Source organism: Microcaecilia unicolor, chromosome 5, assembly GCF_901765095.1.
Source record: "Microcaecilia unicolor chromosome 5, aMicUni1.1, whole genome shotgun sequence".
Taxonomy (NCBI): domain Eukaryota; kingdom Metazoa; phylum Chordata; class Amphibia; order Gymnophiona; family Siphonopidae; genus Microcaecilia; species Microcaecilia unicolor.
The window spans coordinates 216,716,889-216,742,557 of NC_044035.1; the positions used below are offsets into that span (position 1 = coordinate 216,716,889).

A 25,669-nucleotide genomic window follows, 5' to 3' on the forward strand; every position below is an offset into this window, starting at 1 on the left:
GCTTCATGGGTGACGATTCCCTCAATGTCCCGGAGCTCTCGGTACCGTGACGGGAAGGGGACCGGTGACGGTGCTTCTTCACTCGAGGCATGTCACCGACGAGGAGGACGTGGAATCCACACGACTCCTCGGGGTTGGGTCCAAAAGGGGTCGGTCCCGATGGGTCTGTACCGCAGGAGCCCTCAAGGCAGGTGGAGACCCACTCGATAGTTCACTGCTGCCAGCGTGTGATGGTCTCCGGACAGCCATTACCTGCGCTCCTGAGGTCGATGCACTCTCCGGTGCCGACATCGACACCGACGACGACCTCGGTACCGCTGTCGACGCCGAAGTACCAGGCAAAGCTCCAAACAGGCATTCCCATTGAGCTTGTCTCGACGCTTGTGTCCGCTTTTGAAGGCTAAGACACAACTTACATGCGTCTGGGCGATGATCGGGCCCAAGGCACTGGATACACCACATGTGAGTGTCGGTGCCTGTGATTGCCCGGTTGCACCAAGTGCACTTCTTGAAGCTGCTGGTAAGCCTCAATGTCATCGACGGAAAATTAGCGGCGGCGAAATCAAAATTCACGATGGTGCCAAAGGAAGGGCACAAAATAGGGAAGAAAACCCGTACGGGCGGCAAAATGGCCGCACACAAAAACGAAAGGAAACTTACTTGAGGGCTAAACTAAAGAAACAATAAGGAAACTTGTTTTGTTTTGTTTTTTTAAGAAAAATGAAACAGCTCGAACGCGAGCACAAAAAAAAAAAAAGAAGAAAATCGGCGAAAAGCCAGCTAAATTGAAGGCTCTTCTTTTCTGGGGCAACAGAACCGCCATAAACAGCCGCTCTTGACTGCGGAAAAAAGAAGACTGAAGCGGGACTCTCACGCGATGGGAGGGAATATGCCCGTGCACTCGCACGCTCGAAGGCTTTTAGCAACCTTCATTGCTAGGAAGATTTTCCGGACCTGGGGCTGCTGTAGACGTCACCCATATGTGAGAACAAGCAGCCTGCTTGTCCTCGGAGAATTCACAAGTACACACTCATGAAGAGCTTATAAAAAGCTATGCAGGAGATAAACATAGTATTGTAAAAAAAACATTTCCTCCCCAAAGACTCCAATGTTCAAGACTCTACGTAAGAACATAAGAGTACACATACAGGGTCAGACCAACAGTCCATCTAGCCCAGCATCCTGTTTTCCAAACAGTGGTCAAGCCAAGTCACAAGTACCTGGCAGAAACCCAAATCGCGGCAACACTCCATACTACAAATCCCAGGGCAAGCAGTTGCTTCCCATGTCTGTCTCAATAGCAGACTACGGTCATTTCCCCCAGGAATTTGTCCAAACCTTTTTTAAACCCGGATATGCTAACCGCTGCTATCACATCCTCCGGAAAAGAGTTTCTTTTTGAAAACTTTATTTTTGGTATAGGTTTAACATACATATTTCCCATATCTTACATATACAATTCCCAATTTTCTCCCCCCCTCCCCCCCTACATATCCCATAGTTCTCCTGAATATGTTGCCTCTATATCCTATATCACTTTTGAAAGCCAGTTCTTGGGTAGTCATCGTTTTCACATCGCTGGCACCACCAATTGAGGGACATCTAAGTCAATTCCTGCTTGTAATCTCCAACTTTTATATTTGTCCCAAATCTTACTAAACCGGTTTAGGTGTCCATTCTTGATCGCTGTTAACTTCGCCATTTGGTATATATAGTCCATTTTATGTATTACCTTAATCGTTGGGGGCGCCAATTGTTTCTTCCAGCTAGAAGCCACTGTTATCTTTCCAGCTGTTAAGAACATTGAGGCCAGGCTGTGCAGTGATACTGGCAGTCCCAGTGGTCGAAAATGCAATAAGCAATAGCCCACTGGTTTCTGGAATCCTCTCCCCAACATCTGCTGAAGCAATGTAAGCAATTCTTGCCAGAAAACCTGTATCTTTGGGCAGGCCCACCATATGTGCATCATGTCCCCCACCACTTGACAGCCCCTCCAACATTGATTTGAGGCTCCGGGATACATTTTAGCTATTCTTTGTGGTGTGTAGTACCAACAATAGAAAATCTTATATCCATTCTCCATCATTGAGCTACTCACCGAGCCTTTTAGCCTAGCGCCCGTTCCCATTTCTGAGCATCATGTGTAGTCCCCATATCTTGCTCCCATTTCTGTGTATATACGGAAATCGGATTTCTGTATGCTAGTAATGCTGTATAAATCCTTGTTACACATCACCTACGGCTACTGCCTCCCATTGCCCTTTCTAATTCTGTTTCTTCCCTTTGCAATTCCCCCTTAGCTTTACGGAGTATATAATCTCTGATTCTCATATAATGAAATATGTGTTGTGGTTGAAGGTCAAATTCCTTCTGCACTTCACTATATGGACGTACCGCTCCCTCCTCCCATATCTACCCTAGCTGTCTCAGCCCCCTCTGTCCCCATTGTTTGCATACCTTATCCCCTTCTTCCCACTCAAATCCTGGAGCCCCTTGTATGTACATCTTACGGAAATATGTTCTCTCGGGGCAAAATTGTTGTCTTACTCTACTCCACGTCCTTAGGGGATATTCAACCGCTATAGGGAGCAGTGCCGCCATTGCCTTAATCCGTGAGTTGGGGACACACAATAGAGTGGCTGGGTGGTTAAGCCCTATCCAGTATTTTTCTATTTGAAGCCAAGGTTTCTCTTCCTCATTGACCCATGTTGCTAACACCCTCAGTTGTGCTGCTTGGCAGTAGCGAGAAAAATCTGGAACCCCCATTCCCCCTTTTTTCCTGGGCTGGTATAGTATTTCTGCACGCACACACGGTGGTTTATGTTTCCAGATAAATGCAAATGATTTACGTTTTAGTTGCCTAAAGAATTTTTTTGGGATCGGGATTGGCAATGCTAGAAAGAGGTATAAAATCTTAGGTAATACCATCATTTTAATTGCTTGTACTCGTCCCATCCAGGATAGCTCCATCCCTTCCCCATCTGTCTAGGTCCTGGAATACCTCTCGCTATTTAGAAGGAAAGTTCATCTTAAAGATATCTTTCAGGTTTGGGGTCAGATTTACTCCAAGATATCGGAGAGAATGATCCGTCCACCTAAAGGGGTAGCTATCCTGTAAGTGATTAATATCTTCTGCAGTAAGGTTCATTCCCATTATTTCTGATTTGGTCATATTTATTTTAAATCCTGCTACCTCTCCGAATTGCTGCAGGTTTTGGGCAGTGCTGGATAGCGATCTATCAGGGTCTGTTACTGTCAGTAAGATATCGTCAGCATATAACATAATTTTATGCGTTTTGTGGCCTATTCGTATGCCCTGGATGTTTTCCCTAGTTCTAATAATCTGGGCTAGGGGCTCCTTTGTAAGGGCAAATAATAAGGGAGATAGTGCGCATCCTTGACATGTCCCTCTCTCCAGTTTAAAGACGTCTGATCGTTCTCCATTGACAGCCAGCGCCGCTAGGGGCTTATCATATAAGTACTGTAGCCATATTATGTACCGTCCTGTCATATTCATCCTTTTCAATACTTCAAACATATATGGCCAATGCACTCGATCGAACGCTTTCTCCGCATCAAGAGAAAGCAGGATAATTGGTTGTTGTGTGTTATTAACTTCCTGGATCAAGTGCATTGCTCTTCGCATATTATCGAACGTTTGCCTGCCCTCTATAAATCCCGTCTGGTCATCCTTCACTAAGGCCGGCATTAGTTTTTGTAGTCGTCTAGCTAATATCTTTGTGAATATCTTATAATCCGTGTCTAGCAATGATATGGGTCAATATGATCCACAATGTACCGGATTTTTCCCCGGTTTTAATAGTATGCTAATATGAGCTAGACACCATGACTACGGCAGGTCAGCCTGGTATTCTATCGCATTCAACACCCGCACTAGCAGCGGCGCCAGCAGTTTCCCAAAATATTTATAAAATCTGTTTGTGAACCCATCGGGTCCTGGGGCCTTTCCACTGGGTAAATTGTGAATAGCCCATTGAACCTCTTCCAGAGTTATGGGTGCTGAAAGTTCCTCATTTTGATTTGGGGCAATTTGGGGGAGCTCAAATCCTTCTAAGTAATCCTGGATTGCCTGGTTCCCTGGTTGGGTGTCATCAGTATATAAACGTTTATAGAAATTCAGAAAGGTCTTTTTTATATCTTCTGTTGAGGACAACCGATTTCCTTTGTCGTCTTCTATTGTATATATCTGATTTTTTATTTTCCGCTTTTTTAATTTATAAGCTAATAGTCGGGGCGCCTTATTACCAAATTCAAAATATTGTTGCTGTCTTTTTTGAAGAGCTTCCGCTACTTCCGCCATCTGTAGTTCACGGAGTTCCATTTGCACCTGTTGGCAACGTTGCGTTATGTGTGGTGTGGGGGCCCCTTCAGTCATTTTATGTTGCAATTGCTCAAGTTCTGTATGCAGTTTTTGTGTTCTTATTCTTGCTTGTCTATTCCTAAACACCTGAACAGATATAACGTGCCCTCGTATAACTGCCTTCAGGCCCTCCCATAGTGTTTCTTCTTTCACTTCCCCCGTGTCATTGTGTACCACATAGTTTTTTTATATCCGTTTCTAATTGCTTTACAACATTTGGGTCTCCTAGTAGACTGTCATTCAACCTCCAAGGGGTGGCAACGTTTTTTTTACCCCACATTTCAATGTTAACGTTAATGGCGTATGATCAGACCATGTTCTATTTTGTATTTGTATGTTTTGTACTCTCTGCACCACTCCTTGCCCTCCAAGCCAGATATCTATTCGTGAGTATGATGCATGCAACGCAGAAAAATAAGTATAACTTCGGGACATCGGTTTGAAATGGCACCAGATGTCTATCATCTGCCAATAGTTCAGAAATTTATGTAATTTTGCCCTATCACTTCGGGCATATCGTATGTCTTTGTTTGAGTTATCTATAGCGGGCTGGAGAGTCAAATTAAAATCTCCACCGATCCCTAATTCCCCTTCTATATTTTTTGCTATAAGTTCAGAGAGCTCTTCATAGAAAGCTCCTTGTTTTTCATTAGGGGCGTAAATATTTACCATCGTGTACAACTCTGCTCCCAATCGCAAGACTAGTAAAATATAACGTCCGCCCTTATCCCTTACTATTCGTTGCACTTGCCAGGGATGTCTCCCCGCCAGAGCTATCAGGACTCCCTTTTTTTTCTTTTCTATATGGTTTGATGCAAAATATATTTCCGTATATTGTCTATGTATACATAGTTTCTCGTGTGCAGGCAACAGGTGTGTCTCTTGAGCAAATACAATATCCGCTCCTAATCGTCCTGCTTCTTTAAAAAGCAGTTGCCACTTTGTTGGTGAGTTAAGTCCCTTTACATTTAGTGTAAGTAATTCAAATGTGCCCATATTGTATATAATAGTGGTATCTATGTGTCCCCCCTGGACCCTCTTCCAAGTACCCCATTCTAGGAGACTCTACCCCCACTTGATTGCTCCTTTCCCCGTTCCCCCTCCCCTTCTCTTCCCTCCCCCCAGTCCCATCCCGTATCCAATGTCCACCCTCCATTGTATGGTCAGGTGTTATTGAGGCTCGTGTGACCTCCCTGAGTCCCACCTTTAGGCTATTAACTTCAACTCTAATCTATTATACAGATTAAACAACACCATTTACAACTGTAAACCAAATATAGCTCAAATTGTTTAATTGGTAACATCTTTTAAGTTCTTACTGTTCATAAGTCAGTCCATATATGAGCCTTTAGCCTGGACAATAGCTTGTCTGTTTTCTCCAGCCTTTATTTGGCATCTCCCTTCCGCCAAACGCAATATACTTTTCTGTGCTGTATTTTGTCCCATTCTCAAGTTTTTCTCGAGTCCCTGCTCCTCAGTGCAGTATCAGATTGTTGGCGCTGAAGTCTGCCTTTTCCAGTTGTTACTCTCTGCCATCTGGGCCTTTCCATTCGGCTTGTTTCTTCCTTTTGTCTCAGTGCCAACATGTTGCTCAAAACTTGGTCTGGGAAGATCTGCGCCGCTTCCGCCGTTCCTCTTATCTGATGGAGTCTTCCCTCCATGTAGAATTGCAGCGCAAATGGATACCCCCATTTGTATTTCATATTTTGTGAGCGCAGATATTGTGTAATTGGGCGAAGCTCCGCTCTCCGACAAAACGTCGAGATTGCCAAGTCTTGGTAAAGCTGAACGCAGTGTGTGTTCTCGTGCTGCTTGCATGATTTTTTCTTTTGTTTTAAAGTCTACGAAACAGGCTATCATGTCTCTTGGTAAATTATTCCTCAGCGCTCCCAGGGCCCTGAGTGCCCGTTCTATTTCAACGGCAGCTGGCTCTATTATGATTTGTGCCTCCTTCAACAGGGCGCTAGCCACTTTTTGTATTGTTGATTCGCAGTTAGTGTATTGGGGAGTTTCTGGGATGCCACGAAATCTAATGTTATGACGCCTACTTCTATTCTCAATATCCTCCAGCTTGTCCCATACTTGTTGGAAGCTTTTCTTTATCTTCCTCATTTTGCTCCGATAGGGCCTGAATCATTTCCAGTTGTTCGTCCAATCGATCCTCCGTATCTGTTACACGTTGGCCCAGCGTTGCAATTTCTCCGCGGAGGTCCACTCCCAGCGTATTTAAGTCCGAGCGCAATGCTTTAAGCTCGCCTGTGATTTCTTTTAACCAGTCCCGTATCTCTATCATCGGTTCCGTACCGTCGGCCTGCGTCTCGCTACCGGTGAAAAGCAGCTGGGATTCCTGTGCCGCATGTTGGGAGGCTGGCAACTCGGGCTCGTGTTCGTCCGCCATATTTTTCCCCCGCGTGGTCTCTTGCGGAGTTGAGACGCTTGGGCCCGTGTATGCAAAACTCGCCAGTGACTGCTTCGGTGCGCGAGCTGCCATTCTCAGTTTTCTCCCCCGTTCTTCCTCTAGTTCTCTGTTGCACTTGTTGCGCTGTCTCGTTATTCGAAACGCTCAATTTATTGCTTTTACTCGTGGGACCGCCGGAGCTCTTCCCTCAGGCAGCCATCCTGGCTCGGTGACGTCACCAGACCTCCTCCGGAAAAGAGTTTCAGTGCTTAATTATTCGCTGAGTGAAAAAATATTTCCTCCTATTTGTTTTAAAAGTATTTCCATGTAGGAGGAAGTGACGTCACGCGACTGAATGGCTGCTTAGTCCCGCAGCTCCGTGCCAACTCACCTTAAATAAGCTACCACCCGACTTCAAAAACTACCTCCCGGAGTTTAAAGTGACTGCAAAGTCTGGCGTTCGACCCGGAGCCGCAACATGAGTAAAAAAAAAGCGGCACCCTGCAACGCGAAAGCGAACGGCCCTCCACGAGACAGACGGATCGGGGCCTGGTTCGCCATGCTTCCCCAAAGGCGCGGAGAGCGTCGGAATCGAGGTCAGCATCTTCCCGTGAGGAGTGGAGTGAGTCTGCTTCTGGGCAGGACCTCCCGCAGGACTTCACAAAATGTTTCGAGGTAATGAGGGCCGAGATTCGTGCATCTAAAGAAGAGATTTTGGAGCACGTGGATGCTCTTAGTGTGGACTTGCGAGAGCTGGGAGGCAGGGTGGAGGCCCTAGAAGAGCGGGCAGATGAGCAGCAGGAGAAAAACGAGGAGGTAGAGCAATTCCTTAAAAAATTGGGGGAGCAGGCTGAGGACTTTCACTATAAGCTGGATGACCTTGAGAATCGGGGGCGCAGACAAAACCTTCGATTCCGGGGTATCCCGGAGAACGGAGACAAAGAAGACGTCCCAGCAGTAGTGCGTGCTCTCTGTGCCCAAATGATGGGCCCTGAATTTAATTCCAACGAGATGGGCATAGAAAGAGCCCATAGAGCACTGGGCCAACCACGTGAAAATAGGCCAAGAGACATAGTGGTGCGCTTTGCTTCATACACGTGTAAGGATCAGATCTGGCAAATGGCGCGTCAGACCTCTGGTTTGGAATTTAATGGAGCCCGAGTGGCGATATATCAAGATCTATCACTGTTCACCCTAAGTCTGAGACGAGCAATGAAGCTGGTCATAGAAGTGCTGACCAAAGAGAAAATCTCCTATAGATGGGCTTTCCCGTTTGCTATATGTTTTATCCTCAACGGAGAACAGCTCAGATGCTGCAACGTGGGTGACGCGTGGAAGCGACTGCATGAAGCAGGATTGGACCAGACGGCATCTTTATCAACAGAGATAGCGCCTGCAACGAAAGCCCGGTTCCAGCGGTGGAAGCGTGTGGAGAAAACTGAAAAGGCTTCAAGATCCAAGACTTGAAAGACTGGTGGGATGCAATGGGTGATGGTTCCTTGGATAGGGGAGATAACTTTCTTTTTTCAGAATCTCAATGAACAGATGTCGGGGGGAGAGGCGATTTTGAGTGCCTTACTGGTTGGGTGGTCTGAGTCATCTATGTGAATGTTTATGCAGGGTGGGTTGTGGAGTTGGGGGGTCTAAGTGGTCATTCTTTTTATGTTAAAGTTTGTATTGTTATTATAAAATTGGTTAAGGGGGTCACATTCCTCTGGGTCCCAGGTAACGCTACATAGCGCTGGCTGGTGGTTGGTGGCTTGTCAGTCGAGGGGGGGGAGAAGGGTGGGAGGGTCGGGAGGGATCGGGAGACTGGGTGGGGGTGGGGCAGATGGGGAGGAATTGGGGTTTTCCTTCAAAGCTCAGTGTAGATCAGAGTTTGATATATGGCGGATCTTAAGTTCCTTACTTATAATATAAAGGGTCTGAACTCTCCTTTTAAAAGACACGCCTTACAGCGGGAATTGCGGCTGATGAACCCGCATGTGGTTTTTTTGCAAGAAACCCATCTGCTAAAGAAATATGAAGGGTTACTGATATCTAAGCAGTACCCGCATATGGTGTGTGCCTCAGATGAATCGGGTGCAAAAAAGAGGGGGGTGTCCAGATGCAGGTTCTCCACCGGAAAAGGGACAGGAAGGGTAGATTTCTTTTTCTGCATGTACTGCTGGAGCAGGAAGAATATACTTTGGCTAACGCTCCAAATGAAGGGCAGGAGGGTTTTTTCTTGCGCCTTCTGAGAGAGTTGCAATCCTTTGCCGCAGGTAAAGTGTTAGTGGCGGGAGACTTTAACGTTACTATGCAACCAAGTATAGATAGATAGGCACGCCTGCCTCAGTGGATTGTAGGAACTCTCGAGGGTTGCAACATTTTGTAGAAGAAATGGGTATGTATGATGTGTGGAGACAAGGGCATTCTAGAGGACGTGACTATACCTATTACTCCCCTGTACACCTTTCTTACTCAAGATTGGATTATATTTTCCTTGATAAAACATTGTCAGAGGGGGGAGGGGACTCGGGTATAGGCTCCATCACTATTTCTGATTATGCCCCTGCTTGGATTGTGCTTCCGTCCTTGCGAGAGGAGGAGAGAGAAAAAAGATGGACATTTAATAATAGCCTGCTACGAGACCCGGAAATTGTGGCTGGATTTATCTCTGTAATGTTAGAATATTTCGACCTCAATGTGGACTCGGGACCGTCCCTAGGAACAGTGTGGGACGCCTTTAAGGCAGTATCTAGGGGATACTTTATGAAATGTGCAGGTCAGAAGGCCCGGGCCCATAATGCACGATTGATTCAATGTATGGACAGGGTGAGGGCCTTGGAGACCAGGAATCGGACCACGGGGTCGGTGTTCGACTACTGAAAGCTTCAAGACACGAGGCTTGAGATTGCCTCGTTGCACGAGGACAGTTTGAAGTTTGTACATGCAAGGGTAAAGCAAATTTATTATGAGGGTACCAATAAGCCAGGCAGACTGTTAGCTGCCAAATTAAGAAAGTTGAGATCAGACCGGCAAATCATGAGAGTTAAAGACGGTAAGGGAGGGATGCTCCATAAATCCGCACAGATCAGGAAATGTTTTGCCCAATACTATGAGACTTTATATAAAGAGGATGCTGCCGTACAGACTGAGAAAATAGAGGACTACCTGGCGGACAGGGGTCTGCCGACCTTGTCCGACTCTCAGAGACGGGAACTTGAGGAGCCAGTGGAGGTGGATGAGATTAAGCGAGTGGTAAAGGAACTTCCGACAGGGAAGGTTCCGGGTCTAGATGGCTTCACGAACGAGTTTTACAAAGCATATGTGGGAGTACTGGCACCTTACCTGGCAATGATCATGAACTCGGTGACAGAGGGAGCGCCTCTCCCTAAGACAATGCTGGAGGCGTGGGTGGCCGTGATACCAAAACCAGGTAAGGACAAAACTGACTGTGCCTCATATCGCCCAATTTCGATACTTAACTCTGATGTGAAAATACTGGCTAAAGTGATGGCGTATCACCTGGGTAGAGTGCTTCCTAGCTTAATACATCCGGATCAGGTGGGCTTTATAGCCCAACGCCAAGCTATGGACAACATCAGAAGGACAGTGGACCTACTTTACGCCATGCAGACAAAAGCTAGACCAGTGGTACTGCTTGGGTTGGACGCTGAAAAAGCGTTTGATCGGGTCCACTGGGGGTACCTGGATAAGGTCATGCATAGAGCAGGGATTGGTCAGCAATATCGAGCCTGGGTTCAGGTATTATATTCATCGCCGATGGCCTGTGTCAGAGTGAACGGAGGGCACTCTGCGGCGTTTCCACTTGGGCGTGGGACGCGGCAAGGGTGCCCATTATCCCCGATATTGTTCGCCCTGGCGATGGAACCTTTGGCGGCGGTGATCCAAGATAATGATGATATTGCTGGAGTTAGAGTGGGTGCCCGAGAATACAAAATTGCTTTATTTGCTGACGACGTTCTCTTGACCTTAATGAAACCACTGACCTCTCTCCCTAATCTCATGAAAGTGATAGAAGATTATGCGAGGGTGTCGGGATATAAATTGAATGCTAGCAAATCAACGGGACTGGCGGTTGCAATTCCCCCGAACCTGATGGACACCTTGAGGTCGTCCTTCGCTTTCAAGTGGGAGAATGATGCAATGAGGTATCTTGGGGTGCAGATCACAGGCAAGTTATCTGAGCTGTTTACTGCCAATTACCCGATCCTCAAGAGGGAAGTGCAGAGAGATCTGGATAGATGGAGGGCTATGGGTCTTTCCTGGTTTGGGAGGATAGCGGCGATAAAAATGAATGTTTTGCCACGACTCCTGTATTTATTTCAGGTACTCCCCCTGCGGGTATCTAGAACATTTCTGTCTGGGATGCAAGATATTTTGATTAGATTCGTATGGAATCAGCAACGACCACGGCTACCTAGAGCCCTCTTATACAAGAGTAGACGGGAGGGAGGGATGGGGATGCCCAACCTTCAATGGTATTATTGTGCAGCACAGTCTATGGCGGCAGTAGATTGGTTTCGACGAGAGGACCACAAGCTGTGGGTTGACATTGAGCAAAATCTGGTGGGTTCTCGTAAGTTGGGACATTTAATGTGGGTCGCAAGTAATCATAGGGGTCGGGTGGATAAATTCCCACCTACAGTACAAGCTACTTTTCACTACTGGGACCTCCTGTTTCCTCAGCAGCAACCTTTGGTGTCAGGACTAGCCCCGATAGTGGATAATCCTCTGTTTACCCCGGGTATAGGAAACACTACATTCTGTAAATGGGCGGAGGCGGGTTTGGACATGTTGGGTCAATTACATGTGGGGGAGACTACTGTACCCTTCAAGACCCTTGAGATTGACTTTGGTCTTTCACGGGGGGATCGATACGCCCACTTGCAACTACAACACTTTTTGAAAGGGAAGGCGTACATGGGATGCCTGAAACGGGATACTCACCGGTTGGAGGAGGTATGTGTGGACCCCAAGGGCACGAAAGGATTGATTTCCAAATTGTACACTTACTTAGTGAAAGGCTCCAAAACATCCCTATTGCATAGAAAATGGTGGGAACAGGAGCTACAGTTCTCGTTATCGGAGACGGGCTGGCTGACCTTAGAGAGGAGTCTGTTGCGGGTCTCTCGTGCAGTGGACATGCAGGAGAATGCTGTAAAGGTATTCTATAGATGGTACCTGACCCCGGTTAGATTACACCATATGTTTACGCAGGTTTCAAAGGGCTGCTGGAGGAAATGTGGGGGGGAGGGGACTATGGGACACATCTGGTGGCTATGTCCTAAGGCACAGGCCTATTGGAGGGGTGTGCACTCCCGACTTCAGGTATGGCTCGGCAGTTCTGTGCGGTGGCATCCTTTGATCTTTTTATTAGGACAGAGACCTGAGGGCATCACATCTGATCATTGGGGATTGGTAAGACAATCCTTGGTGGCGGCCCGAGTCCACTTGGCCCGAAATTGGAAAAGGCCACAGGTACCCTCAATGAGTGGTTGGCTTACTAAAGTGAGTTATATATGTGAAATGGAGAGACTGACTGCGGTGAAAGGGAGAAATCTGCCAAAATGGCAAAAGATTTGGGCTCCCTTTTTAAAGCACACAAAAGGAACTGAATAACAAATGTAGTATTAGCAGTCTTTACTGATAAGGATGGGAAGACGGGGGGGTAGTGGGGGGTTGGGGGGAGGGTCAAGGCAGGTGAAGGGAGGGAGGAACTGTTGTATAAAATTAAAAATGTTGGAAGTAACATAAGCTACTGTTAAAGCATTGCTTTGGTGATGGTGCGTTCCTTTGCTAGATACCCAATGTTAGATTCATATTGTGTTACGAAAGGGTACTTTCTCTCATTGAGTTTGGACTGGTTATCCTATGCAATGATCAATAAAATCTTCTATAAATCAAAAAAAAAAAAAAAGTATTTCCATGTAGCTTCCTCGAGTGTCCCCTAGTCTTTGCACTTTTGGAATGAGTAAAAAATCGATTTACTTCTACTCGTTCTACACCACTCAGGATTTTGTACACCTCAATCATATCTCCACTCATCCGTCTCTTTTCCAAACTGAAGGGACCTTACCTCTTTAGCCTTTCCTCATACGAGAGGAGTTCCAGCCCCTTTATCATTTTTGTCATTCTTCTTTGAACCTTTACTAATTCCGCTACATCTTTTTTGAGATACAGCAAACAGAACTGAACACAATACTCAAGGTGCAGATGCACCATGGAGTGATACAAAGGCATTACAGTATTTTCGGTCTTATTCACCATCCCTTTCCTAATAATTCCTAGCATCCTATTTGCTTTTTGGCCGCCGCCACACACTGAACAGAAGATTTCAGCATATTATCTACAACAACACCCAGATCTTTTTCTTGAGTGCTGACCCCCAAGGTGGACCCTAACATCAGGTAACTATGATTCGGATTATTCTTTCCAATGTGCATCACCTTGCATTTGTCCACATTAAATTTCATCTGCTATTTGGACGCCCTGTCTTCCAATTTCCTAAGGTCTTCCTGCAATATTTCACAGTCCACACATGTTTTAACAACCTTGAATAGTTTTCTATCATCTGCAAATTTGATCACCTTACTCGTCGTTCCGATTTCCATATCGTTTATAAATATGTTAAATAGTACCGGTCCCTGCGGCACTTCACTGTTCACCCTCCTCAATTGAGAAAAATGACCATTTAACCCTACCCTCTGTTTTCTGTCCAATAACCAATTCCTAATCCACACCAGAACCTTGCCTCCTATCCCATGACTCTTTAATTTTCTCAGGAGTCTCTCATGAGGAACTTTAACAAAAGCTTTCTGAAAATCTAGATACACCGACATCAACCAGCTCACCTTTATCCACATGTTTATTCAAGCCTTCATAGAAATGAAGTAAATTGGTGAAGCAAGACTTCCCTTGGCTGAACCCATGATGACTCTGTCTCATTAAACCATGTTTGTCTAAGTGTTCTGTAATTGAGTGGAGGAGTGGCCTAGTGGTTAGGGTGGTGGACTTTGGTCCTGGAGAACTGAGGAACTGAGTTTGATTCCCACTTCAGGCACAGGCAGCTCCTTGTGACTCTGGGCAAGTCACTTAACCCTCCATTGCCCCAGGTACAAATAAGTACCTGTATACAATATGTAAGCCGCATTGAGCCTGCCATGAGTGGGAAAGTGCGGGGTACAAATGTAACAAAATAAAAATAAAAATTTTATTCTTTATAATAGTTTCCACTATTTTGCCCAGCACCAACATCAGGCTTGTCTATAATTTCCCGGATCACCCCTAGAACCCTTTTTAAAAATCGGCGTCACATTGGCCACCCTCCAGTCTTCAGGTACTACGGACAGTTAGTAAGTTTCTCCTCGTATGTCCTGCAATGCAAATTCCATACCATTTTCCTTGTTTTGCTCTGAACCGCTTCAAGTGTTTTTACATCCTTAGTAAGATATGGTCTTCAAAGCTGAACATAATACTCTAAGTGGGCCTCAACAACAATTTATAGAGGGTCAACACCTCCTTTCTTCTACTAGTTATAACCCCTCTCCATGTAGCATAGCATCCTTCTGGTGACGGCCACCGCCTTATCTGTTTTTTTCGACTCTGACGTATGTGGGGGAGGGGGTTGGGGGAAGCTGGTTTGTACTGGGGAATTTTCTGGTAAAACTTGGACTACCTGATTGTATTTGAACTAGTTTAATAAAAATTTGTTTAAACAAAAGGAATAACATACAAAGTTAATTCAGAATCATGATTTGTTTTGTTGTTGTTTTCTAAACTTTCCAGGTAATATGGTTTAGGATAATATCTGAGATTTTCCCACAGAGATGATTAAACTGAACATATTCTCAACTGCTAATTTTATCAACAGACACAGGGATGTATGAAAGGCATCAACAATGGGTATTAAGGATAACTAGGTAAAGACTGAATATAGTGAGCAATTAAGTACCATACCTCCTCCATTCCATAGGCTCCCTGGGAAGTTGCTGTGAGAGCGTGGGGTACACAGACGTAAATAAATTTTGATCTCCAGCACCTGAAAAATAAAATACAACTATGTAAAATCATTTTAGCCTCTTTATCAAATTATTTGGAACAAAACTAAGCCTATCTATAAATGCTGGTATAACTGCTGTATGACTTACTGAGTTATGTGGCTATATAAGATTAAAAAAAACAATAACTATTTTATGTGCCTATAAAGTTCTGCACACACCTAATAACAAACACAGAAACATACAAATATTGACATTCAAGAACCCATTTAGCCCACCTAATCTGCCCATTTTGCACCAGTCTGCTGTTTTGTCACCGTCTTACTAGTTTTCTCACCATTCCCCTCACTGTTCTACTAAGCCCCCAATGTATACATCCCATGTACATTTGAGTCCTGCCAATGTTTCGGAGCTTATTAGTACCACTGGAAGCCTAATCCGTGCATCAATCATTCTCTCAGTGACAATGACAGTAATAATATACTAGAATCGGTATACCTTACATATGCTCCTTCTGAACATTGCTATTACAGTTCCCTATCACTAGGATAAATGCACGAGAGGGTAAGGAAAATTCTGTGGAAAGAGATAAATTAGCAAGACATAAGAATGAGAATAGGAAGAGTGAGAGACAGCAAGAGAGAGGGGAAAGAAATGCAAAGGATAATGACAGGTGGAACAGTGGAAGACAGATTGGTAGGAAAAAGGGAAAAAAGAAGAATCAGAAGATGAAAATGCTGAATATGTGGAAAGGTAAAATTAGTCCCGGACCGGGCCAGTGCAGCAAATAAGCCTGAGCGGTCAGCCAGAGAAGGAACGCCAACCCCAGCCAAGGAAGCGCACCTGGACCAGACCATCCCGCCAGAGATGGAATCATGTCCAGCACAATGGTTGAATCCACAACGCAGCCAAATTCGGCTGTCAGGATCAAAGCAGAAAGAACACCAGACTGACCTCCTAAGATGGTGGCATTTGCTTAACAATGGGTGGAGACACCATACACCTCCTCTGTGGGAGGCCAAGATGGACAAGGTCCCCCACCCCTGCCGTAGTTAGAAAGGTTGCACAGTCGCAGTCCAAACTAGAAAAGGACAGGAACAAGCCGTAGCTAAGCCCAGCTCCACGGATGAACCGGAACTATGCAAGACTGCCCTGCTGAACCCATAGCTAGCCAAAGAGGAACTGATGAAACCGAGCTATCCAAGACTGTTCAGACAAGACCGAGACTAGGCAAGACTGCCCGGACCAAGCGTATGACATAGGTAAGGCTGCATGGAGGCAGTCAGAGCCTAGCAAAAGGAAGGCCAAAGCTGGCCCAGACAATCCTGCTGCATGCCAGCATAGGAAAGCTGGTCCCCCTGGAAAAATACGGACCCAGGCAAGATCCTACGGGTCTAACCAAGAACAAACCAGACTGTACCAGAGGAGCCGGACCTAACAGACCAGGCTGTACCAGAGGAGCCGGATCTAGACAGGCTCCATAGCCGGACCCGAGCATAGACAAAACAGAAAGATTTCAAGACTAGAAGTGGAACCATTCAAACATGTATGGTAAGAGCCGAGGCCAGTCAAGCCTTCACAGCCAGCAGGTAGGCTGGGCCACTACCCACGTCCGGTGACGAGGCCAGGAAAGGATAAACCACCCCGTCGAGGCTCGGCAAGGAGGGACATCCGGAAGGCGTAGCAAGACGCGGCGACCGGAGATGGAGAAAGGCTCAGCACCAGGAGATAGAGCAAGGCCCGGCACCTTTAAACTGAACAAGGTTCGGCGCCCGGTGGAACAGGCCTCGCCTTCCATAGATGACAACAGGCTCGTTGTCTGTAGACATACCAGGGCTCAGTGTCCAAAATGGAGCAAAACTCGACTTCCGGAGGAAGGCTCGATGGCTGGAGACGGAGCAGGGCCCGACGCCCGGAGAAGGAGCAAATCCCAACTTCCAGAAATGGATCAAACGGCTCAATGACCAGAGAAGAAACAAGTCTCAAAGTCTGAAGATGTAGAAAGGCTCAACGCTTAAAGACGGAGCCAGGCTTGACACCCGGGGATGGAGGAAGGCTGGAAGTCTGACAGGGTAACCCTCAACGTCTAGCCCTGAGGAATAAATTATGGCCATGGACAGGGCAAGGCACGCCTCCCGAGATGGTGCTCACCCACCAGGGTCAACCACCCCATAGTAAAGGACCAGCTGGAAGAAGCCGGAAGGTAGACCACTGGCTCTAAGGGAAACTGGTTGTAGAGGCACCCAAACCAGAAGAAAGGAAGGCAGAGCCACCAGCTCAACCCCCGGGGGGAGGGGGGGTGAAGTGGGGCATATAGGTTTTTATGGACTTCTGGTCTGTCTGGACCAAAGTGTAGCCCTACTGGGACAGAACGCACGTCTATCAAGTCCAGTAACCTGTCACCAACAGAGATCGATCCAGGGTACCAATACCAAGAACAGTACAATGCATGCTGCCCCAAATGAGAATCCCTGACTGAAAGAGCTGGGTCCAACAGTCCCCATAGGAGAGATGACAAAACTTGAAAGTCCCGCCCAATAGCCAGTCCGAAAACCAGGGGGGCAGCAGCCCCTGAACAGACCCAGTGGGTCTGGTCCTAAAGCCAATGATCCCTGCCAATCCAAGGGCCACCTAGCAGACCCCAAATGTCCTGCATGCAGCATTGCCAACATTCAATTCCCCAGGAAAGGAATAGGCAGAACCATAACCTGGAGAGCACCGGAAGCAAGAGAGGCACCCTAAAAGGGTCAACAAAAGCCCACCGAATGCCAGAGCCATCAGCACTGCACTAGACTACTGCAAATGCAAACAAAGCAGAATGGATCCACAGAAACTAGCGGAGATAGGGTGGCTATACCAGAAAAGGGGAAGCAATCTAGAGTAGAGCAGATTTACAATCTGCGGTCTGCCAAAGGCAAGGCCAAACAAGGTCAGACATACAAATACGGTATCTCAAACAAGAAGCTTAACCTGTAGAGCAGACTGGATGGACCGTACAGGTGCCGTCATCTACCAACGCACCCCACGGAAGATCCTGAAAAAGGGCTGCCTCCCACAGGTCTAGGGAATGAGGGAAACTGAGCCCCCTCAGGCCAAGAGCCAAAACAAACAAAGGGTCAAGCCGGGGAGGTTAAACCGTCCAGCGCTGGCCAAAGCGGCTGCAACAACAACTTATCCGGCACCACATGCTGATCTGAAGAGAAGAGGGAGACAAAGGACCAGAGAACCAAGGCCACCCGAACCAACCAGAAGCAAAGGCTCCTCTAACTGAGCAGCGGCACAGGAAAAATAAACCGCACACAAAGTGGGATAGCCAAAGCCCAAAACAAAAAATCAATGCCCCCTCCCTCGTAATTCCGTCTCGTGCAGCGATGCTGTGAGAATCAGAAGAAATGCGGAAAAGCAAAACCACCAGAGATTCGGAAAGCCGGTGCCACTATAGTGCCACTGCAAAGAGCATGAGTCGGAGGGGAGCGTCGAGCAACCCGGGAAGCAAGAAGAAAGGTGTGCCTGCCTGATAAACAAATATCCCGGGCCCTGCTGCCACCGCTGAAGTGAATCCACAAAATGGCAGCAACCAGCGAACAAATGTCTGCCAAGCCCGCGCTCCCCCCCTCAAGCGACAGCACAAGAAGCCCAGATCGAAGGACAGCATAACACTCGGCAACAAATAAAAATGAATGAATACTCACAGCTGTGTCTTCTCACCGACTGTAAGGAAAAATAACAAACTGCCTGCTTTCACACTGTGTTTTTTTTTTTTAAGCAGGAGAGCAATCACAAGTAGCACATGCTGGCAGGAAAGGAGGGCAGAGAAGGGGGGAGGGACCTGACACCACCAGGTATACCCCAAAAAGACAGAATCCAGCTGAAGACACCCAGCTCAACTAAACCTGAGGGAACAGGTTAGGAACAAGCTCAACCAGAGAGCATTACAGGATATGTCCATCCACCTGCCGAGATAGAGAGAATACGGGGGCTAAGATGAAAGCACAGGTCCACATATAGCAAACCTCTGAGGTTCACTCTATCTCCACCTGCTGGTAGAGGGACATAACCCACTCATCTCTGGACTCATCTGTGGGACACTATGGAAACATCTGATTCCAGTCAAATGCAGGAGACTTGAAGGATCAGAGCAAAGGAAATCTAAGGGCCCGCAATTCACCCGTAGCAATCAGTGTTTTGATAACCACTACCAGTGCTAAACCCAGAAATTCAATGCCAGGTCATGTCCACAGGCACCGGCACTGAATTTCCGGGTTTGAGGGGCCAGCTAACCTGTAGCTAATTCGGTGTAATTTGTGCATAAAGGTAAGTTCTGAATACCAGCACTTAAGCAGCCAAGTACTGACTCCAACCACGGAATGCCCCCAAAATAGCCTGTTTTGAGTTCAACACTAACCAATTAAGTGCCACTGAAAATGACAGGTTAGCCAAATTGCACTGAATATCGACCTATATTTTATCAAACATATAAACGGCGAGTGACCGACTCACTCGCAAATGCGCAGTAGAGACTTCCCTCTCTGTCCCGCCCCGCGTCAATACGTGATGACGAGGGTGGGACAGAGAGGGAAACTGCGCCGCTGAGGTTGATACCGCTCCCCCCCCACCCGCCCACCCAAGGTCGCCGCTACCGTTACCCCCCCACACACACACACCCGGCCCGGGCCCTCTCTCCACTACTAAACTTACACATCCATTCGCCGGAACGCAGCACGCACATCAGCTGAGCTGCCGTCGGCCTTCCTTCCCTGCCTGTGTCCCGCCCTCGATGACGTTACGTCATAGGAGGGCGGGACACAGGCAGAGAAGGAAGGGCCGACGGCAGCTCAGCTGATGTGCGTGCTGCGTTCCGGCGAATGGATGTGTAAGTTTAGTAGCGGAGAGAGAGAGGGCCCGGGTCGGGTAGAGGGATGGCGGCGACTCCGGAGGGGGGGGGGGAACGGTAGCGGTGGCGACCTCGCGGGGAGGGAGGGGGAAGGAAGGAAAACCCCAATAGCAGCCCGTTTTTACGGGCTCAACGGCTAGTTTATATATAGGAAGCAAAACCTAATTAGTGACATGAACACCAAAAAGGCAGAAAAATTTTATTTCTGGAAGGAAAAAAAGCTATTAGAGGTATATAAACTAAACGAATGGTTTTACATCTACATATATAAATTAAAGAAATAAAAACCTTTTTTATATACATCAGGAAGAGCGCCGGAGATAAAAGCAGACAACCTAAAAGTAACCTCAATCAGCAATGATTTTCTCTCAAGATTTAATGCTACCTAAATTGAAGCCATTGAAAGGGAAAGGGAAATGGGACTTGATATACCGCCTTTCTGAGGTTTTTGCAACTACATTCAAAGTGGTTTACATATATTCAGGTACTTATTTTAAAGGAGATAGGTAGTGGATTAGGCAGACTATATAGGAAGTGTTATCCTTGGGGAGGGTGGCAGAGATCTCTGGGCTCTGATAACTGTGAAACCAATATCTCCAATGCTGTACGTATTAAAATGCCTTACTACATTTCTGCTTCGAAAACAGACCCTGCTTACCATATTAGGTGACTGCTTTGGCTATGGGTAGAGAAAAAGTGGGAAAGGGGCAGGAAGACTAGCATAAAATATTTTAAAAGAAATAAAATTAAGTAGAAGTGCTACTGATAAATATCTAACTTCTACCACAGGACTTGCTTTGTGTATTATTTACAGTTGTTGAAACAACATTTTTTTAATGTAATTAAAATAAATAAAAGAAATACATCCATGTGGCAAGGGGCTAAAATATGGATATCCAACTACAATTGCAGAAGGGAAAAGGATGTCGTATTTAGACCTGGAACTTGACACGCCCAGGTTAGAGAAAGGTGTTCCAATTGAGCATCTCTCTAATGGAAGTAAAGTCATAGCAGGTATTTTTCTGTCCCTGGGAGGCTCACAATTTATAAAAACGAAAAAAAGGAAAAGACAATTACATTTACAGTGGCATTTGAACCTGAAATCTCTGGTTCTCTGCCCTGATTCACTCTCAGCTGCTCTAACAACTAGGTATTCCTCCATTTTATAATATGGATGCTCCCTTTCTGCCACAAAGGCATCCACATCTCTAGTTTTGCCCTGTTCATAATTTGGACGTTCAGTCTGTAATAAAATGTTCATGCGGCACGTAGCCATGTATTTTAGAATAGGCTGTATGAGAGTAGATAACTATATGAGAAATGGACATTCATATATGACATACTGAGTTGGACACCTTTCCAAAATTTGTCTCCAAATGAATAAATATTGTCATCAACCCTGGATTCTATACATGGTGCCCAAATCCGGGCTCTGAAATGTGCATGCTGATCAAAGATGTGCGTGCAAATTAATTAGCTAACAAGCCATTGATGGCTAGCAAGAAACTGATGTTAATTATTGCAATTAATTGGCAGTAATTTTTGGCACACACATCTTCCTGTACACTATTCCATAATCCCTTATGCCTAAATCCCCTAGCGTGCAACTCAAAAAGGAGCATTGGCTAGGGGTGGGGCAGAGGTGATCTAAAAACTTGTGCACGGGATTACAGAATGGCACTATTACCATGCCCAAATGCCAAGAGTTGGGTGCCGGTATTTATTTATTGATTGATGCTTATATCCCACATATGTTATATCCCAATGTTAATTATTTAGTTCTATATGGTTTACAATAATTAAGACTACAAATGCATACAATATATTTTTACAAGTAAGAAAACAAACAGTGAGATTTTGAAAAGAGCAAACAAAGATATAACATTTGCTGTTTAGTTCACTGCCTAACAATGCAAAAATCTGTTATAAAGGAATGCCTTCAGAAATCTGCAAAATATTAGATAATTGGTAATCCTTTTTATCTCACTACGGATGGTGTTCCACCATTTTGAACCTGTAAGTGAGAAATCTCTGTTCAATATGGATTTATATCAGATGTTTTTATAGCTGGGAAAATGTAGTACGAGATAGCTTCTTGATCTAGTAGACGCATTGAAGGTTGGTAAATCTATCATCTTCATCATGTAATCTGGGCTCGTGCCACAGATAATTTTGTAGATGAATGTACATGTTTTAAAGATGATTCTGGCTTTGATTGGTAGCCAATATAATTAGATAATAGTGGGAATGCCATATCAAATTTTGAAGTTTTGCATACGAGTCTAGCTTCAAAATTTGATATGGAATTTCCACTATACCGGCGCTCAAATTTGGGTGCAGGAATGGCTCTAAGCGCTAACCTATAAAAAGCGCTCTACATTTGGATGCAGGAATGGGCTCTTAGCACTATGCTATAAAGACCGCGCTACTTGAACCGACCTTTATAGAATAGCGATACGCACCAAATTTTCCAGCACTCAAATTTAGGCACCATTGATTGAATCAGGTCCTAAATGTGTAAATGCCTGTGCCCCTCCCCCAAGCCACCCATTCTTCTAAGGATAAAATTTGACTTTTAAATCTCACATTTCTTCAGATGTTTGATCCTGGTTTTTTTTCTTTGCGATTTGTTCTCTTCATAGTTACATGATGAGTGGAGTGGAATCTATATATATAAAACTCATCCTCAACGTTCTATTGTCTGCTGACGTCACTGAAGCCAAGGTTTGTATGTTCGAAGCTCTGAAGCCACGAAAATCAGTCTCTGGGCCCCGCCCTCACGTCAAACATTATGACGTTGAGAGCGGAGCAGATTCTCACCTCCAACGATCTACTCAGGCCACAAACTCCGGATTTCCACACTGTAGCTCTGCTCCGCCCTCGCGTCAAAACACGATGACGTCGAGGGCGGGGCACGAAAACCGCCACCCACACAGAGCTACACCGGAAACAACAGCGGTGCACGCCACGAACCAGGTAAAACCGCGATGAGCCATGCAGCCATGAAACCCTTGCTAGCGCCCGTTTCATTGCGCTCAGAAACGGGCCTTTGTTTACTAGTGGATAGATATGAATCGCTTGTTTACTCTTTCAAAAAATACTAGGACTAAGGGACACGCAATGAAAAAGTAGTAAATTTAAAACAAATAAGAGAAAATATTTCTTCACTCAACATGTAACTAAACTCTGGAATTTGTTGCCAGAGAATATGGTAAAAGCAGTTAGCTTAGCGGGGTATAAAAAAGGTTTGGATAGCTTCCTAAAGTCCATAAGCCATTATTAAGATGGACTTGGGGAAAATCCATTGCTTATTTTTAGGATAAGCAACATAAAATGTATTTCTACTGTGTTGGGATCTTGTCAGGTACTTGTAACCTGGATTGGTCACAAATGGAGACAGGATTCTGGGCTTGATGGACCTTCGGTCTGTGAAAGTATGGCAACACTTACGTATACTTATATTGATAATTCAGTCTGTGCTTCTCTCCTTTACTCACTTGTTGCAACTGATCTTGACTATTGCAATGTTATCAATTTTGGGCTTCCATCTAACTCTCTAAAATGTCTTCAGACTGTACAAAACACAGCTATTAGGATTCTCACTCGTGCACCCCATTGCGATCACGTTACCCCCCTTACTTATGGGTCATCATTGGCTTCCCATTTCTTTTCATATCCAGCACAAAATCCTTACACTTGCATATAAGGTTCTTCATGGGGGATCTCTTCATATCTCTCCTCCCTGACTGTGCCCTACTCCCCCCCCCCCCAACCATGCCTTTTGTTTTACTAACACATGCCACCTTGCCCTCCCCTCAGTCTACTGTTCCCATCTAGAGTCTACTAGGCATTCTGCCTTCTTTTTCCAAGCCCTTATTCTTTGAAATTCTCTGATCTTTGTTCTGAATAGTCCTATATTAACTTCTGTTCTGCCTTGAAAACTCACCTTTTTTCTGTAGCCTTTCCCTAAGGTTCCTTTAGATCAGGGGTAGGCAACTCCGGTCCTCGAGAGCAGCAGGCAGGTCCGGTTTTCAGGATATCCACAATGAATATGCAGAAGATAGATTTGCATACCATGGAGGCAGTGCTTGCAAATCTATCTCCTGCATAATTCATTGTGGATATCCTGAAAACCAGACCTGCCTGCGGCTCTCTAGGACCAGAGTTGCCTACCCCTGCTTTAGATGATGTGGGTGTTCCCTCAGGCAGCACGGAACCTTTCCTGCTTCTCCTTACTTCTCTCTCTTTTACTGTCCTTTACAATTATTGGAGTTCCTTTCTGTTTTAATCTGTAACCACTTTGGTTGTTTAAGTGAAAGGTAGTATATCAAGTATCAATAAACAATAACAATTATGACATTCATTTAGCAAGTTAAACATCCCAATTTTATCCACATAAAACTCGTTTTGAATATTAGATCCAAAGTTAATTTATATTTTGCATTATGTATGTACACATGGCCAAAGTTCTGAAAATCCTTGCTTGGTTAAAAGCAGGTTAGATAGGGCACAGTGTGTCTTAGCCTGAACAAGACTGAGGATTAAACAACAGGGCCATTCCGATAACCAGTGGATTTGCTAGGGCTGAATGGACCCTGGGTGGAAAAATTAAGATGGGCCTGACTATACATGCCATTTCTTCCAAAGTAATGGGGATGGGGAGAGGAGAATCCCTCCAGTAAACAAACACATTCTAGATCTATATAGAAAACATGTTTCAGTAATAGAAACTAAAATACAAGATATCAGAAGATACACATTTCCCAAAGCTGACATTATAATAAATTCAGGAAAATATACTTTTTTTTTCTATCTTTGTCTAATCATTGCTTTGGTCCCAGTGTCTCTTTTCTATTTGTCTCTATTTTTTCTTAACTCTCTTTTCAGGGTCTCCTAATCTTTTGACATTTTTTCTCTGTGTGTCTACTATCCATTTTCCCCATGTCCCTCTCTGTCTGTCTAGTATCCTCCTGTGTCATTGTCCCTATTCCCTCTCCCCCCACCCCCATTTACAGCATCTGGCCTCTCAGTGTCCCTACCTTCCCCCCATATTCATCATCTCTCCTCTGTGTCCTTATCTTACTCTGACCAGCATCCCCTCTGTGTCACTCTCTCTCCCCTTTTGTCTAGCATCTCCTCTCTGTGTACCTATCCATATCCAGTTTCTTCTCTCTTCTCTCTCTCTATCATAACTCTTCACCCCCTAGTCCAGCATTTCCCCCTCCCCTTTGCTTCAGCTCTCTCTCTCTTTTCCCTCTGATTCCCTCTCAGTTCCAGCATCCACTCCACCCTTAAGCTGCAGGTCTCTCTGTCTATTCCGACTCCCCCCCTCAATTCCAGCATCTATCTCCTCAGCCAGTCCAGCATCTGTCCAATCTCCTTCCCCTGCATGGGCCCCACCTCACGGGCTTGGCATCTTTCTAACCCATTCCCCACCCAGTACTCAAAACAGCATCAGATCACCAGTAGAGCCAGTGACAAGCTCCCTTTGCCTGACCCCAGTAGGGCCTTTGCTTTCCACGTCTCGCCCCTCTGATGTAATTTCCTGTGAGCAGGATGCACCACAAGGAAGGCCCTGGCAGGGATGAGTAAAGGCAGTTTGTTTGTCACAGTCTCTGTCAACAATCCACTGCTGTTCTGAAGACTGGAACTGGGGAACAGGTTGGGATTGGCAGAGAAAGGAGTGATGACAGACTGGGGGTGGGAGTGAGGGACGTGAAGATTCACTATCATAGGTGGCCCTGGGCATTTTGCCGGGCTTGTTTATTGGTAGCTACACCCCTAGAGATAATGGGAAAATGGCCACAAAGTAGGGGGAGGGGTGAGAGGTGCACAGTTATAGCAGGATGGAATGACAGTTACACAGAGGGGGAGAAGGGAAAGAGGGATGGACAAGGGAGAGAAAAATAGAAACATACAAAATGACAGCAGATAAAGACCACACAGCCCATCTACCAGACATCCTCCACCCTCCACGACCAACCCATGCC

At 45.7% G+C, this 25,669-nt stretch overlaps 1 protein-coding gene across 2 annotated transcripts in view; it reads right to left on the reverse strand.

Moving 5' to 3' along the window:
* TRAPPC10 (trafficking protein particle complex 10) overlaps positions 1–25,669 on the reverse strand; it is a 485,548-nt gene that overhangs the window by 453,636 nt on the left and 6,243 nt on the right. For both annotated transcript variants that reach the window (XM_030203762.1, XM_030203763.1), the window contains exon 2: positions 14,745–14,826. In XM_030203762.1, the coding sequence (XP_030059622.1) occupies positions 14,745–14,826 (82 nt within the window). The remainder of the gene's footprint in view (positions 1–14,744; positions 14,827–25,669) is intronic.